This window comes from Mobula hypostoma, chromosome 13 (genome assembly GCF_963921235.1).
Source record: "Mobula hypostoma chromosome 13, sMobHyp1.1, whole genome shotgun sequence".
Lineage (NCBI taxonomy): Eukaryota > Metazoa > Chordata > Chondrichthyes > Myliobatiformes > Myliobatidae > Mobula > Mobula hypostoma.
In genome coordinates, this window is record NC_086109.1 from 83881618 (window position 1) to 83900013 (window position 18396).

At 44.6% G+C, this 18396-nt stretch overlaps 1 protein-coding gene across 1 annotated transcript in view; it reads right to left on the reverse strand.

Moving 5' to 3' along the window:
* rhcgb (Rh family, C glycoprotein b) overlaps positions 1-18396 on the reverse strand; it is a 33787-nt gene that overhangs the window by 4364 nt on the left and 11027 nt on the right. Inside the window, exons 4-9 of the mRNA XM_063066089.1 lie at positions 15862-16003; positions 9767-9933; positions 6382-6519; positions 5483-5619; positions 2900-3024; positions 922-995 (exon numbers count right to left, since the gene is read on the reverse strand). Coding sequence (XP_062922159.1) covers positions 922-995; positions 2900-3024; positions 5483-5619; positions 6382-6519; positions 9767-9933; positions 15862-16003 — 783 coding nt within the window. The remainder of the gene's footprint in view (positions 1-921; positions 996-2899; positions 3025-5482; positions 5620-6381; positions 6520-9766; positions 9934-15861; positions 16004-18396) is intronic.

Sequence of the window (18396 nt, forward strand, 5' to 3'; positions counted from 1 at the left end):
AGAGTTTCTCACACGGCTGAATAGGAATTATTTCCAGTGATACAAATTCTCTTTAAAATCAGCAACCCTACAATGAGGACAATCTTAGAATTTAAATAACCTTTAATTATCAATTCCAACTATCAAAGCCAGAGCTAGTGTATTGATTACGTTAATGACTTGTTGAGTGTCTGGGATTTAAGAATTAAATAGCAGGGTATCCCTAAATACACTCAGTGGCCACTTTATTAGGTACACCTGCTCATTAATGCAAATATCTAATCAGCCAATCATGTGGCAGCAGCTCAATGCATAAAAACATGCGGACATGGTCAAGAGGGTCTGTTGTTGTTCAGACTAAACATCAGAATGGGGAGGAAATGTGATCTAAGTGACTTTGACTGTGGAATGATTGCTGGAGCCAGGAGGGTGGTTTGAGTCTCTGAGGAACTGCTGATCTCCTGGGATTTTCATGCACAATAGTCTCTAGAGTTTACAGAGAATGGTGTGAAAGACAAAAAAAAACATCCAGTGAGTGGCAGTTCTGTAGGTGAAAATGCCTTTTTAATGAGGGAGGTCAGAGGTGGATGGCCAGACTAGTTCAAGCTGACGGGAAGGCGACAGTAACTCAAGTAACCAGGCATTACAACAGCAGTGTGCAGGTGAGTATCCCTGAATCCCAATCACATTGAACTATGAAGCGGATGGGCTAGAACAGTAGAAGACCAAGAAAGTACAGTCAGTGGCCACTTTATTAGGTACAGTTGGTGCCTAATAAAGTTGTCTTGGAGTGTCTATTCAAAAGTAAAAATTCCAGTGGCTTCAGAATGGGTTCATTTTTAGCCTATCTTATTGGAACATAAATATTGAAATGACATATCGACAACACAAAAAGCACACTGCTCCTGTAGTCTGTTCCCTCATGAGGCCTCATACACTTACCTCCCAGTAAACTTCATCGTCGTAGCAGTTTTCATCCGACGGGTCTCCCCAGATGGGCAATTTCAGAATAAAACCTTTGAAAAGAAACAGCATCGATTAAAGTTCAAAGTTCAATTTATTATCGAAGTACATATCTGTCACCATATACAACCCTGAGATTCGGTTTCTTGTGGGCACACGCAGTAAATCCGAGAAACACAATCGGGTCAAAGACTGCACAAACAGCCAATGTGTGAAGGACAAATACAAAAGAAAATAATAATAATAATAATTAATAAATAAGCAGTAAATATCAAAAACATGAGCTGAAAGTAGATGCATTTTCAATTGTAATTCAGGATGATATGACCATGTAGAGGCAAACTATTCACATAGAAAGTATAAGGACCAAGCTGTGCCTTGCTTTTTGATTTTCACAAGATTAGTCTGGGTGAAATTTTTGTCCCTCCTGCCTCTATCTCTTCCAGTCTCTTCTCGAGAATTACTTAAATCATCTCCCCATTAGAGCTCCTCATTTATGAGAAGGCAAGGGACCAGGACTGTGATGAACAAGTTAGCAGGAGAATCCCAGCAGAAGAAACTACTGGAACCAGCGTATGGAATGTGTGCCAAGTTCTTAAATATTAAATGCATGTAAACTAAACTCGATATGTATATATTCCAGAACGCTGGAAAGACTTTCAAATACTTCTACACATTGCTTTTCCACATTTTTAAGGAACTTCTCAATCAGGAGGTATTTTAAATTACAATTTTTCAACAGACTATTCAAAAGATTGCTGCACTGAACAAATTTGCACCCAGGATTTTTGAAGTGTAATAACACAGCAATACCACCAGGTGGCAGCAACAGCACAGTGTATTTAATCTGAGCGCTGCCTCTAAATCAGGGGTATTTTCTTAAAGGTGTAGCATCCTTAAGAAGAAAAGCCTTTCCCCGTTCTTGTTTAGACCACAGAAAATTTCACTGTTATTGTCAAGTTGGTCGAAGGATTGGAGGCAGGTAGAGTGAAAATGTTTAGAACAGGGGTTCCCAACCTTTCTGATACAATGCCATGGGCTAATACCATTAAGCAAAGCATGGTGGACCCCAGGTTGGGAACCGCTGGTTTAGAGAGTGCTTGGTTGACCACCTACACTCCTGTAATCTACAGAGCTGTAGATCTATAGAGCTATAGAGCTGTGAAGTGAACTTGGGTTGATATCTTCATGACGTGTCCTGATGGAGGGTCTTGGCCCAAAACATTGACTACCGTTTATTCGTTTCCATAGGTGCTGCCTGGCCTGCTGAGTTTCTCCAGTATTTTTGTGTGTGTTGCTCTGGATTTCCAGAATCTATTGTGCTTATGATATCTTCAGCTTCTGTTGATGCAATGAGCAGCATGCTTCTCAGTATGATGTAGAGTTACACCACACAGAAACAGGCCCTTCAGCCCATCTATGTCCATGCCAAGCACTGAGCACCTGTTTACGCTTGTATTATACTAAATTAATTAGATTCCCATAAAGTTAGTACAAGGTGGTCAGAGGTTAAGGGTGAAGGATGAAATATTTAAAGGGAACCTGAGGGGAGGACATTTCACTCCGAGGGTGGTGTGAGTGTGGATTGATTTGACAGTGCAAGTGGTCGATGCAGGTTTGGCTGCAACATTAAAGAGAAGTTTGGATAAGTAAATGGATGGGAGGGGTATGCAGGGGTTTGTGGGTCGATGGAACTAGGGAGATTAACGGTTCAGCATGGACTGAACGAGCCAAATGGCCTGTCTCTCTCCTGTAGTGCTCATGACTCCACGAAAGGGGCGGGGCGGTGTTAAACAATAAATAAACATTCCTCCTTATGACTCAGAAGTTCAAAACTTCTTTAAAAGTTCTTGTTAAATAGATGTCATATTTCTGACCAGTCATTCGAAGAATGCCAAGGCTGCATCAGGACGGGCTGGAGGCTGTGTTTAGGAACAGAAGAGACTGTCCTACTCACCGACAATGATTCCGCCCGCCAGGCTAATGACCAGAGTGACGCAGAAGGCCGCAGCCTGAAACCCCCCTTGGACAGAAGGAGGTCTCCCTTCAAATCTGCCCTCGAAGCCAAAAGCAGCGATCAGCCTGAGAGGGAAAAGAACACCATCACTGAGTATTGTGGGCATTGAGTACTACCTGTTCACCTGCTGTGTGTTCTTCAGGTCACCTCTCTGAAGTCATACAGCACAAAAGCAGGCTCTTCGGCCCACTGAGCCCATGCTATGTCAATTATCAATCTATGCAAATCCAACACAAATCCTACTTTTTATTCTTATCGACTCTCCCATGATTCTACCTCTCACCTGCACCCCAAAGGCAATGTACAGTGGCTAATGATCCTACTGACCTATTAGAATTGGTTTACACTCAGTGGCCACTTTATTAGGTACACTTGTCCACCTGCTCCTTCATGTAGATATCTCACCAGTCAATCATGTGGCAGCAACTCAATGCATGAGAGCATGCAGACACAGTCAAAAGCTTCAGTTGTTGTTCAGACCAAACATCAGAAAGGAGAAGAAATGTGATCTAAGTGACTTTGACCGTGGAATGATTGTTGGTGTCTGATGGGGTGGTTTGAGTATCTCAGGAACTGATCTCCTGGGATTTTCGCACATAAGTCTCTAGGGCTTACAGAAAATGGCACATAAGGGGGAAAAAAAACATCCAGTGAGAGAGGTAGGTCTGTGGGCAAAAACAGCTTGTGAATGAGAGAGGTCAGAAGAGAATGGCCAGACTGGTTCAAGCTGACAGGAAGGCGACAGTAACTCAGATAACCACATATTACACCAGTGGTGTGCAGAAGAGCATCTCTGGGTACAAAGCATGTCGAACCTTGAAGTGAATGGTCTACAACAGCGGATGACCATGAACATACACTCAATGGCCACTTTATGGTTACAGGAGGAACCTAATAATGTGGCCAATGAGTGTTTTATTGTCAAGTGTACAGGTTGGGCAGAAGATACAAAGACCTGAAGTCAGACCTGAAACTTTAGTACTTCCTGTAACTGTCACACTATATTCCGCATTCTGTCATTTTCCCTGCACGACCTCAATGTGCTGATGTGCTGAAATGATCTGTATGGATGGTATGAAACACAAAGTACTTCACTCTAGCTTAGTACCTGTGGCAGTAATGAAGCAATTTGCCATATTACAGTGAAAGTCCTTTTATTTTGCATCCAGACACATTGTGATGACTTTGGGTTTGCTGACTTCAAAGTTCTAAACTCAGATGAAGATGTTAAACCTTATCGCATCTAAAGAGCCACGAGTACTCTCACTAAAGGGAGATTGTACTGTAACTACCCAATCTTCAAAGGCTAGTTCACTTCCCTGTTTATTCTCCATGGTGTATTTTGCTGCCAAAACCCACCCTTCAAGCGGTGAGTCCCCTACCTACCAAGGAGAAGATACTTCCAGCTAAAAAAGTAGTTTAAAACACAGTTCAATTATTTTCAGTCATACACATTTAAATCTAAACAATGTTCTAAAAACGCAACTCCTAGAGGAGTTCTATCTTTAAAAAAATTTCCAAAAACAAACCATTTTTAAAACACAGAGGGTTTCCAAAACACAGGTACAATTCCTACACTGAAAGGTCTTACCAATAATGCAGATGAATGAATGAACGGTCTGTCGCAGAAACAAAAACCAGAGGAATGGATTCCAGTCACCTCGTCTTTCTATCATTCTTCTCGATGTTCTTCAACCACTCCTAATAAGCCTGAACTACTCTCTACATTCATAACCTTTTTCTACCACTTGGATGACTTAACATGTACTGTATATGATATTTCCTCTTGCACCCTTTTAACACAAATGGTCCAAAATCATTTTGGAGACATAGATCTCAGCCTAATGTTCACAGTTCACAATTAATACTGTAAAGCTAACTTCCTTGGGTACATAAACCTTCCAACTTTAAACACATCCGTTTTTGATAAGCTAAATGGTATTATCCAATTGGTTCTGCAAGCTTCCTTGAACTAAACAACTTAAGAGTCAGCTTGTCTGTTTAAAGCAAGCCAAATTAAACAACTCATTGTCTTATACTGCATCTCAAGCAGCAGTAAACCAGGTGTAGTGAGCTAAATCCTACTTCTCACAGATAATGTGTGTACTATCTACAGAGCTTGTTCACAGAACTGTAATATATGATGGCAGGGGGTGGGGGGGGTGGAAGAAGCTGTTCCCAGAACATTGAGTTTGGGTCTTCAGGGTCCTGTATGTCATGCTAATGGTAGCAATGAGAAGAGGGCACGTCCAGGGCGGGTGAGGGTCAATGATGGATGGAGTCGACAACTACTGAACATAGATTTGACAGGTAGAAGAAGCTTTGGAGACAGCAGATTTACAGCGACACAGAATGTGCAGAGCAGGCAGACAACCAGGGTGTAAGCTATCATGAGGTAGACTGTCAGGTCAAGAACCCACTTTGACAGACTAGTAGTTGTACAGTTGCAGGATCGAAGATATCCTTGAGGAAGAAATGGAAAGCAAGTGTAACACGTAGGGCAGTTGCCCTGCTTCACCATACCCTTCCCTGGTGTAGACTTCCTCAGTCGCAGCGGCTGCAGTGATTGCCCCCACAATGGCTCCGATCAACCCAGGGATCGCATGCAGGTTGTGGACGCCACAGGTGTCTTGGATATGGAGGTATTTCTCCAGGAACGGCTTAAAACAGAAATCAGACCATAACATCAGTAATAGTGTTTATTTATTCAGCAAATGCCAATGATCATGCAGTTCAGACCCTGGTGTGTGTTTGAGGTCTAGCTATACCCAAAGGCTGTGCAGGTACACAAAAGCCTTGAGTCAGTCAGTGGACCAGTAAGATCATTGAGCCCGAGTCCAGGCTGGTTCAGAGCTCAGCCGATCCTGACTCAGTTTTACTTTCAGCAGGGAGACCTCACATATCCTCTCACCCGCTCTGCCAGTGTCAGGGCTGGAGTGCCAGCTGCCCCCTCCAGGAGAACTGAGGCCATTGAGCTCGCCCCCCTGCTACATCACTGATTGAACAAGTGGCATGAGGACTAATTGAGTGACTCATTCAAAGAGGTGGTACAGTGACAATGGGCCTAAAGACCTGCCCTCTACAAAGCTTCATCCATAAAGTACACTGGCCCAAGGTATGTGTGTTCATCAGAAGGCATCACGTGGAAGAGAACCCCAGAAAAGACACACACACACATGCACACATACCACACACAAAGACACGTGTAAGCACTCAACAGACATACTTCTGTACAGCACACAATACACACATGTGGGGCACACAACACGTACACATGCTACACAAACACACCCATGCAGAACACATATGTGTCACAAACACACACACACACACACACACACACACGCAGGTGTGCCCACATACGTCAGCATCCATGCATAGAACCACCAAAGAGTGCACACGGCTGTTTGATTTGACCTCACCGAGAGGTAGATGAATCCTAGCGTCGATATGACTCCGGTCAGAGAACCGACTATCAGCGCTCCGTAGACACTGAGCATCATCTCGGCAGCCGTGCCCAGCGCCACGCCCCCAGCCAGCGTGGCATTCTGAACGTGAACCTGGCAACGGAAGCAAGAACATCACCCACCTGGAGGTGGTATCTTCCCCATCCCTCACCCATTCTCCCCTGCCCCCACTGTCCAACTCAAGGTGCCTCCTGGGTCTGTCCCCATAGTGAATGCTGGCCATCTCTCTGTTTGGAGAAGCAAGATCTAACCTTCTTGGCACAACTGCAGTTCAGGCTGACTACTTGGAGAGGCATCAGTGCAGAGATCGACCCTGACACCCCCACATGTGTATACTTTGACAAAAAATACCTTTGATTGTGATTAGGAGCAGGTTTTCTGGGCCAGATCTATTTCCCTAAGTAAAGATGGTGTAACTGTTTAAAATTTGTTTTACCCTGAGATGATGTTTGACCTTTTTTCTTTACTTCAGCCATTATCAGCTTGGAGAACCCCAGAAGGGTCAAAGTTAAATGAGCATTAAAACTCCTTCCATTCTTTTCCATTGTTCTAACCGCAAATCCAAAAGCAAACCACCCTCTTCAGTAGCAGTGTGATGATTGGTGAAGAGGGTCACCATTCATTTGCTGAACTTTATCTGGACTGTATCTCCACACACAATGGTTAATCAAAGACCCACTAACCCTGGACATTCTCCTCCTCCCATCAGGCAGAAGATATAAAATTCTGAAGGCAAGTACCAACAGGCTCACGAACAGCTTCTACCACTGTAACAAGATTCCTTGCAAATTGTTCCCTGGTACGTTATGAAGGACTATTGACCTCACAAATATCCTTCAAAGGGTAGTGGATTCAGCCCAGTGCATCATGGGTAAAGCCATCCCAACCACTGAGCACATCTGCATGAAACGTTGCTGTAGAAAAGCAGCATCCATCATCAAAGATCCTCACCACCCAGGCCATGCTCTTTTCTTGCTGCTGCCATCCGGTAGAAGGTACAAGAGCCTCAGGACTTGCACCACCAGGTTCAAGAATGGTTACTACCCCTCAACCATCAAGCTCTTGAACAAAAGGGGATAACTGCACTCATCTATTGAGATATTCCCGCAACTGGTGGTCTCACTTTAAGGACTCTTTATCTTGTTACTTCATGTTCTTGTTATTTATTGCTATTTATTTATATTTGCATTTGCACAGCTTTTTGTTCGTTGATCCTGTTTACAGTTACTATTCTATAGATTTGCTGAGTATGCCTGCAAGAAAAAGAATCTCAGGGTTGCATGTGGTGACATGTATGTACTCTGATGATAAACTTTACTTTGAACACAATCTATCTTGTTAAGATCTTGCACTTTATTATTTCCCTACACTTCCTCTGTAGCTGTTACACTTTATTATAAATTCTGTTATTGTCTTACCTTGTTCAACCCCAATGCACTTTAGGAGCAAAATAAGCTTTTCTCTGTTTCTTGGTACATGTGACAATAATAAATTAATAATAATGATAATCAAAAAAATAATCCAGATATCAAGCACACCAAGGGGTTTGTATTTTCTGTGAGCTGCTCAACTCTGAGGTCATTTCGTCCCAGCCTAAAGCACGAGGAAGTGATTAGACTGACAGGGAGAGGCTACTCCCGCTGGGGAGAAGGGAACCAGGGCTGCAGTCCAAAGGTTAGAGCCAGGCCTTTGTATAGAGGAAACTGGAAACATTTCTGCAATCAGAGACCAGCGGACATGTGAAACTCTCTTTCACACATGAAAACTGCTGCTCTATGGAACTGGTAATTTTAACTCTGAGTTGTTGGATTTTTGGTTGAAGTGATGTGAATCAGATTTGAATAAGAGGATCGATCTGACACAATTGCATTGAATAATTTCCTTTTATTCCCGTGTTTCAGCCTTTGACAGGGTCGTGTTAATGGAGCCATGAAGTCCTTTTCATTCAGATCCATCAACCTAACCCCAAGTCCGAATGTGAGCCCTGAGCTGCTGAGGGCTAAGCTTGAGACTTGGGAAAAGCAGAAAGTAGCTCAGGCCTTTAACTCAAAATGATCGCTACACCTTCTCGAATGTATCCACCCTCCTACACACTCAGATCACTCTGAATGTGCTCTGGTTAAAACACTAATTTCACATTCGTTCTCCTCAAGCAGGCAAAGAGATTCTGGTTGGAGGACACCATGGTAATGTAATGGTTAGCACAACCACTCTACATGGTAATGTAATGGTTAGCACAACCACCTTACATGGTAATGTAGTGGTTAGCACAACCACCTTACATGGTAATGTAGTGGTTAGCGCAGCCACTTTACATGGTAATGTAGTGGTTAGCACAACCACTTTCAGACATCCCACCTCTCCCGGAAGTTCCGGGAGTCTCCTGTATATGAATAGTGGCTCCCTGATGCCCGCAAATTATATACAATATACGGAAATCATTTTTTTTAGAGAGCAAGAGAGGAAGAGAGCGCGCAAGAGCAAGCGAGAGCGTGTGAGCGACCACGAGAGAGAGAGCGCGCGAGCGAGAGAGAGAGCGAAAGCACACCATGGCAGAGTGTTTCGAAAAAAAAGAAAATATAAAACGTACGTCACCCCAGACTACATTAAAGTGTAGCCCTGCCTAATAGGGTCAAAAATAATGACAGTGTTGCTCGCTGCACTGTTTGCAACGGTGACTCTTCTATTGCCCATGGTGGGTTAAGACTGTAAAAGACATGTTGAGGTGAGTTTAACAGGTGTCATTTGTTTACTAGCATAGCTAACGTTATTTAAACTAGCTGGCCAGCTGCTAAGGAGCTACTCTATTGCAGACATCCCACCTCTCCTGGAAGTTCCGGGGTGGGATGTCTGCACTTTACATGGTAATGTAATGGTTAGCGCAATTTACAGCAGCATCTGTAAGATTAGCATTTGATTTCTGCCACTGCCTTTCCAGAGCTTGTTAATTCTCCCTGGGACCATGTGGGTGTCCGGTTTCCACCCCCTTTTCAAAGACGTACGTGTTAGGGTTAGTAAGTTGCACCCCTGCCATGTTGCCAACGGAAGCATGGTGGCACTTGCCGGCTGCCCCCGGTACAACCCTCATACTGCGTTGGTCGTTGACTCAAAGCGACACACCTCACTGTATGTTGTGATACTCACGTGACAAATAAAACTAATCTCTTCATCTCTCTTTGCTTTGGAATGAAGTCCAGCTTCCTATGGGCTAAAGGCCTAGATCTAAATCAGCATTGGTGCTCAGTCCTTGTCCCATTACTTTACAATTGTTAGAGACCTGCCCCTGAGGAAACCCCAAGCCAGTAATATTGCACAGTGTGTTAAACCCCAGATCCCCTACCATATTGATCTTCCCTTTCTTCTCCAAGATGCTGGAGACGGCGATGGTGGTGAGCACGCAGGAAGCCAGTGAGGCGTACGTGTTGATGGCTGCGCGGTGCTGGCCGTCGCCGTGGTTAGAAATTGCAGAGTTGAAGCTGGGCCAAAACATCCAGAGGAACAGGGTGCCTGAGGAAAGAGAGCAAACAAACCCTTGTAACTGAGTCTTTCACACACCTGGTGGGAGCCTAAAGACAGAGCAGAAGCACAGACAGAAACTTTTCCCAAGGTAGACTTGCAAAATGCTAGAGGGGAAAGTTTAAAGGAGACATGACGGGTGCACTCTTTTACACTTTTTTACACTGGCAGCCCTTTGCCTGGCGAGGTCTGCCAGTGGAAGTGGTGGAAGCAGTTATGGTAGGGGTGTTTAAAGGTCTTTTAGCTGGACAGACGAAAAGAGAGAATGAAGGCATCAAATGCAGGCAGAAAAGAGTATATTTAATTTGGAATTATGTTCAACACAGACATGATGGGGCGAAGGGCCTGTTTCTGTGCTGTACTCTTCTACACTCAGCAACCATGTTATTAGGTTGTAGCGGTACCTGTGGCCACAGGAGTGGAAGCCAATATGGTGGCATTTTTACCACAGAACTGCTGCTCACTGGATGTTTTTTATTTATTGCACCATTCTCTCTAAACTTTAGAAACTGTTGAGCGGGAAAATCCCAGGACTTCAGCCGTTTCTGAGATACTCAAATCACCCCATCTGGCACCAACAATCACTCCACGCTCAAAGTCACTTAGATCACGTTTCTTCCCCATTCTATCGTTTGGTCTGAATTACAACTGAACCTCTTGAACAATGCCTGCATGCTTTAACGCATCGCGTCGCTGTCACATGATTGGCTGATTAGATATTTGCATTAACGAGCAAGTGTACAGGTGTACCTAATAAAGTGGCCACTGAGTGTATGTTCTTTTACCAAACCTGGCCACAGCATGCTCCGTGGTAAAATCTGCTGCTTCCTCCACCCATCTCTGCTTCAAACTTCTTTTAAAACCCAATTTAATTTTCTTCCTCGGCCGCACTTTTGCCGAATCTGCTGAAAGCCCTCAGGCTGATGTACACAATAGTCGGTAGAGTTACACACAAAAAGTGGTTCTGAATACAGACTACAAGGAGTTAGGAAAGACACTCAAGAAGCACGACTACAAGGGTAGTCATCTCAGGATTATTGCCTGTGCCAGGTGACATTGAGTATAGGAATAGAGTGAGGTGGAGGATAAATGTGTGGCTGAGGGATTGGAGCAGGGGGCAGGGATTCATATTTCTGGATCATTAGGAACTCTTTTGGGGCAGGTGTGACCTGTACAAAAAGGATGGGTTGCACTTGAATCCAAAGGGGACCAATATCCTGGCAGGGAGGTTTGCTTAGGCTATTGGGCAGAGTTTAAACTAGAATCATTGGGGGACTGAAAAGCTTGAGCATGTAGACATTAAGAAAGAGAATGTGCTGGAGCTTTTGGAAAGCATCAAGTTGGATAAGTCACCGGGACTGGACAAGATGTAACCCAGGCTACTGTGGGAGGCCAGGGAGGAGATTGCTGAGCCTTTGGCAATGATCTTTGCATCATCAATAGGGATGGGAGAGGTTCGGGAGGATTGAGGGCTGCAGATGTTGTACCCTTCTTTAAGAAAGGGAGTAGAGATAGACCAGGAAATTATAGACCAGTGAGCCTTACTTCAGTGCTTAATTATAGACCATTCAGCCTTACTTCAGTACTTAAGTTGATGGAGAAGATCCTGAGAGGCAGGATTTATGAACATTTGGAGGGGCATAGTATAATTAGGAATAGTCAGCATGGCTTTAGGCAGGTGAGTGCATGGAATGGGCTGCCAGCGAAGGTGGTGGAGACAGATACAGTAGGGTCTTTCAGGAGACTTTTGGATAGGTACCTAGAGCTGAGAAAAATAGAGGGCTAGGGGTAAACCTGGGGAACTTCTGAAGTAAGTACATGTTCGGCACAGCATTGTGGGCCGAACGGCCTGTATTGTGCTGTAGCTTTTCTATGTTTCTAAAAGTGCCAGAGGACTCAGCAGTTCAGAAGGGGAATTATCAGTCAATGTTTTGGCCCGAGACCCTAGAGCCGCTGCCTTGCAGTGGCGTAGGTTGGGGTTCAATCCAGACCTTGCGTACTGTCTGTGTGGAGTTTGCACTTACTTCCTGTGAATGCATGGGATTTCCCCGTGTGCTTGGTGTTCCAAAGGGATGCAGTTATTATGTATAGTAACGCTAGTCAGAGGTGTCTGGTAGTGACTGGGCATGTTAATTTAGTTGACAAGTTTAGCAATGATGCAGTTGCACAAGTAAGGACAATGTGATCTTCTTCCTTTGCAATAAAATGCACTATCAACACCTTAGCATAGCAACTGCTGAATCAATAGGAAGAAGCAGCTAGATATTAGACTCCCTCAGTTAGAAAAGATGTGCCATGTGTATCCTGATATCATTGTGCTTGAGGAAGAATGATTGTGTTGCTGAGCTCGCTCACTAACAGAATATATTGTTGTGATTTTGTATGTCAGAAACACTCTACGTCACTCTCTTGATGCATCAGGTAGGCTGAGCTCTGTATAAGCCGCCTTGCTGTAATGGAGGGGATGCCAGAGTTGATTTTTGATTCAGCATGCCATCTAAAACTTTGACAAACTTCTATGGATGTGTGTTGGAGTATATTGCCTGGTTGCATCACAGTCTGGAATGGAAACAGGAATGCCCTTGAGCCAGTAGTGGGTATGGCCCAGTCCATCACAGGTCAGGCTCTCCCAAACATTGAGCACACCTACATGAAACACTGTCGTTGTAAAGCAGCATCCACCCTCGGAGATCCTCACCACCCAGGACATGCTCTCTTCTCACTGCTGCCATCAGGAAGAAGGTACAGGAGCCTCAGGACCCACACCACCAGGTTCAGGAATAGTTATCACCCCTCAACCATCTGGCTCCTGAACCAAAGGGGATAACTTCACTTGCCCCATCACTGAAATGTTCCCACAGCCAATAGACTCACTTTTCAGGACTCATCATTTCATGTTCCTGATATTTATTGCTTATTATTATTATTTTATTTTTGTATTTGCACTGCTTGTTGTCTTCTGCACACCCTAGTTGGGTGGTCTTTCATTGATTCTGTTATGGTTATTATTCTATAGATGTATGGTGTATTCCCACAGGAAAATGAATCTCAGGGTTCTATATGGTGACATATATGTACTTTGATGATAAATTTACTTGGAACAATGAATTGTTCTAACAGTGTGCTAATTGGCCGCCATAAGTTGCCCCTTATGTGTGGGTAAATGGTAGAAAATGGGAGAGTTGATTGGAATGTAGGGAGAATGGAATGGGACTGGTAAAGAGTAAGTGCAGGTAGGTTCTTGATGGCTGGCACGGACTCAATGGGCCACTGGGCCTATTTCTGAGCTATATGACTCTGGGACTAGGCTGTTTACAGGCTGGTGCTGGAGTATCGCATTGGCCAGGCTCTGTATGAGAGTTTGGACACCATCAACAGAGTGGAGGAGATAGGGTCAACACAAACATTGCTGAAGTCCCTGGCTTTGCTACAGAAGTGGCTCAGATTCTACTGCTGGGTATGAAAACAACAGGGTGGGCAGCACAGTAGCATAATGATTAATGTAACATTATTACAGCACCAGTGACCGGGGTTCAATTCTGCTGCTGTCTCTGAGGAGTTTGTACATTCTCCCCATTACCGCGTGGGTTTCTGCTGAGTGTTTCAGATTCCTTCCACATTCCAGAGGTTAGGGTTAGTGAGTTGTGGGCATGCTAACCTGATGCTGGAAGCATGACGACTCTTGCAGGCTGCCCCCAGCACACCCTTGGACTGCACTGGTGTTTCAATGTTTCAATGTACTGTACAACTGTACAAGTGACAGATAGAGCTAATCTTTAATCTTTGAAGCCGACTTACACCCATGATGAATATGTAATGTTCGGCTCTCCCAGTTCCAATTCCTATTTCCTACTCTGACATTTCAGTCCCTGGCCTCCTCTCGTGCCATGATGAGGCCACCCTCAGGTGGAGGAACAACACCTTAAATTCAATCTGGGTAGCCTCTAACCTGATGGCATGAATATCGATTTTTCCTTCCGGTAAAAAACTTCCTTCCCATTCCTCTCTTCTTCAATTCCCTACCTCTTCTCACCTGCCTATCACCTCCCCCTGGTGTCCCTCCTCCTCTCCTCCTTCCTATAGTCCAATCTCCTCTCCTATCAGATGCCTTCCCCTCCAGCCCTTTACATTTCCTATCGACCCGGCTTTATCTATCACCCTCTAGCTAACCTCCTTGCCCTCCTCCACCTTTTTACCTGGTGCTCTCCCCCTTCCCTTCGACTGTCTATTCATTTCCATGGATGCTGCCTGGCCTGCTGAGTTCCTCCAGCATTTTGTATGTGTTGCTTTGGATTTCCAGCATCTGCAGAATATCTCGAGTTTATCTCTTAACCAGTGATGTGCTGAACTGCTTAAGGTTAATGTTGTTCTGCAGACCTGTCAAATAACCTGACCCCATGCGCATGGTGTAGCTAGAGATTCTATTGGACCTAAACGAAGGTAGGAGAGATAGATCAAAGCTATGGCCATGATGCCAACTCCCTCTGCAAAGTCCAAACTTTATAAAGCATCATTCTCAAGGATGTGCTGTCCGCACCTCTAGTCAGATTCTGGACGGATGGTGGCCACAGAGTTAATAGATTCTTGGTTTTGGTAAGACAGGAGGGGACACTTAAATGGCAAAGTTTGAATGGTGTTGGTCAGAGGCTGGAGCCCCAGGTTTCCGACTGGTAACCAGTAGGTGCCAGACAGGAGGTGGGGACAAGATTGGAGACTGGGAATTGGGAGTGGGTGTTGGTGGAGAGTTGGGATGGGAAGCAGAAAATGAAGGCAGGTGATAGGCTTACCAGGTGAAACTCTCTACTCAGTGCTGGTCAGGATAACAAGACCATGTTATCCTGGGATTGCACAATTCTGGTCACTCCCAAAACATCATGGTGCAAGTTGGCCAGAGCTTTGAACAAGAGAACAACGTCATCCTGAGTGTCCTACCTTGAAAACTGTGGTAGGACAAAAAGGAAACTCAGCCTGAAGCGGTCGCCCAAGTTACAGGAGTGTCAGGTAATAATCCAGAAACAGTCATTGTTGCATTTCCCTCTCGAAAGATCACTAAGTATTTTCCACAGTGTGACACTGGAAAGGTGGTACACAATTGAAAACCTAAGCAAAGTTGACATCATGGTCAGCACAGACATTGTAGGGTGAAGGGCCCGTTCCTCTGTTGTACTGTTCTCTGCTCTATATGTCGTTTGAGCCTGTCAGTCTGAACCTTGAGTTCATTAACCAGAAATTGTGCTGAAGTACAAAACTTCATTCTCCCTGTTATCTTCTCCGCTCTCCCATAGGTTGTAAATCAGCCGACTGCTGTTTCAACAACAAAGGGCATATCCCCACATCTCACAGCAAGCAAGATTCCACCTAATATCCCAATACACATCAACCAACTAGATTTGGAGGATGGAAGTCACCTGGTCTACGTGGAATCATTTCAGCTCTGGCTGAGAGACATTCTCTTCAAAACTAGAGATAATGGAGAAGATAAGGTTCTTTTTTGGCAAGGATGAGTGAGGCAGATTTAATAGAAATTCAGGCTCCACATAGCACTACAAATCATAAAAAAGTGCAGATGTCAGAAATCTAAAACAAAACAGAAAATGTTGGAAACTCTGATAAGGTGTCCAACCTGAAATGTTGACCCTGTTTCTCTTCCCATCGATTCAGCCTGGCCTGTGGACTATCTCCAGCAGTTTCAGTTCTTGCTGACACCACTGACAGCTCAAAAGCATTCCCTGTCTGGGCCTGGCATGTGGGACTCTATACAACATACTGGCTTTCCTTTCCTCCGAAGAACAAAAGGCTTCTAAGACTCATTTAGCCACAACCACTCTGTTGAATGGACTGGTTGGTGGGGATTGGGGAATGGGTTGGACGGAAGGGATCCTCCTGGAATTCTCAAGATCCAAAGAAATAAACCCTCACCAATCATGGAGAAGAGATCGGAGTGGTAGATGGACCCATTCTTGCTTTGGTCCAACTTCGCCCTGTACAGGATACGAGTGACTGCGAGTCCAAAATAGCCACCGAACATATGGATAACCATCGAGCCACCAGCATCCCGGGCCTTTGAGAGAGAAGTTTCTCAGTAAATAACTTATTTATTTCTTGTGAAGAACCCATTCCTTCCCACCTTTACCCCTGAATTGTGCTCTGCCTGGCCATTCTGCTGAATGAAAGAATCAACACTGGAAACTTAGAGCAAAGCCCAAGACATGGTTGACAGAAGCAGACCCAGGTGAAGCGATCTCTCAAGGAATGAATCCTGAAGGATACTTCCAGCAGCGACAGAAGAAAGTGATGAGAGTGTGTGATCGTTCAAGAAGTGGGAAGGAGCTGAATGGCTAGATGTGGATATAAAACTTAAAAGCAGAAATCACTAGAAGCACTCAGGTAGCGTTTGTGGGAAAAGGAAATTGCTATCGTTTCAGGTCTAGGATTTTTCATCAGAACGTTGCACTTGGTGAAGGGTCTCACACTTGAAACACAAAGTCTGTTTCTCTTTCTGCAGCTGTTGCCTGAACTACAGAGTTTGTCTAGCATTCCTGTCTTTATTTCAATTTTCCAGTATCTGCAGCTTCTTTGTTTTGGACTGTAAGCACTGCGAGGGTAGGAGATGAAATAGCGAGGCTGAAGCTGGAGATCAAAGGGCTGACAGGTAAACATGGAAACCCTGACTCATTCACAGCCAGATGTTGGAATTTTAAGAGCAACACACAAAAAGCTGGAGGAACTCAGCAGGTCGGGTATAGTCCATGGAGGGAGAATAAACAGCCGATGTTTTGAGCCAAGACCCTTCATCAGGTCTGGAATGGATGGGGAAAGAAGTCAGAATAAGAAGGTGGAGGGAAGGATGAGGAGGATAAACGGCAGACATCCCACCCTGCAAAAACTCATTTCGGGAAGGTAGCACCCCTGCCCCCCGCAACCCCATATTCCGCCGGTCGACCTCCAAGGGTGTATGTAATACTTTGTTTAGTGATCTTGTCTAATCTGTAAACCAGGTTGGGTATATGCAGAAAAATGTGACATTAAAATATGTACATATATTATATTATATCATCATGTTTATTCTATTACAACTTTAAGCAAGTCTACAGGGAGTTTGGCCTCATCAATAGACTAGCTCCTTAGCAGCTAGCCAGCTAGTTTAAATAGCATTAGCTATGCTAATGAACGAATGACACCTGTTAAACTCACCTCAACATGTCGTTTACATTTTAACCCACCATGGGCAACAGAAAAGTCACTGTTGCAAACAGTGCAGCGAGCAACACTGTCATTATTTTTGAGGCCCACTGTAAAGCCCACCCACAGAGAAAACTGATAGGTCTACTTAGCACGAAGAGAGACCAATCAGGATGCTCGTTCTCCCTCTCCCTCTCAAAAAAAAATCGATTTCCGGGATACTGTACATAATTTCTGGGCATCAGGGAGCCGCTATCAACATGCAGGAGACTCCCGGAACTTCCAGGAGAGGTGGGTTGTCTGAACCGGTCCAGTGATAAGTGAAACCAGGTGAGGGAGAGGAAGGGCGCGTGGGTGAGGGAGGATGAAGTGAGAAAGCGAAGGAGGAGCGGCACGTTCATGAAGGGCGTCAGCCCAAAACATCAACTCTTCATTCCCCTCCATAGGTGCCCCCTGACCTGCTGAGCACCTCCAGCATTTTAGGTGTTGCTCTGGATTTCCAGCATCTGCAGGATCTCTTGCATCTCAAGTTTAAGGCAGTACCACTAATGAACAGGGAGGCGAACAGCAGAGGGAGACAAAAGGCTCATTCAGGGAGAAGCACTGAGGCAGAGGAAGGCCATGTTAAAGAGAAATTTGAGAGGTGGAGACCATTTGCATTTCCTTTCCTGTTCATCCTTGAGATTGGTTTAAGGAAACAGGGTTATTTGAATGGCGGTTAGCAAAGTGCTAATGCAGTGCCAGGAACCTGGGATTAATTGTTCTCGCTGTCTGTAAGGACTTTGTACATTTTCCAAGTGACTGCGTGGGCTTGATCTGGTTTCCTCTCATGTTCTAAGGACATACAGGTTAGTAGGTTAATTGGGCACATTGGTGTAAATGGGTGCAGATGGGTTAGAAGATCTTGTTACTACGCTGTATCTCCAAACAAATTAAACATACCCTTTGGGAAATAGAAACCGTATTGCTGGCAAAGTGAACGATTGTGTAGGGAGGTGTCCCAGGCAACCTGTTCCTTGGTGAGAAGTCCTCAGGGTCAGTTAACCAATGTTGAAAACTAGCTGCCATGGATATCAGAGGGAACCTATTCACCCAAAAGTTAAGGAGCTTGTTTGATGAATCAACAGGGAGGGATGTGAAGCAGTCAATATAAATACGTATCATAAAATGAGATCCGTTTCTGAAGAGACTAAAAGAAAGATTCAGGATTGCCAGTCCTCATGAATGTTAATGGCTCCTTAATTTCATGCCCCTTGATCAAACCCCATTTTA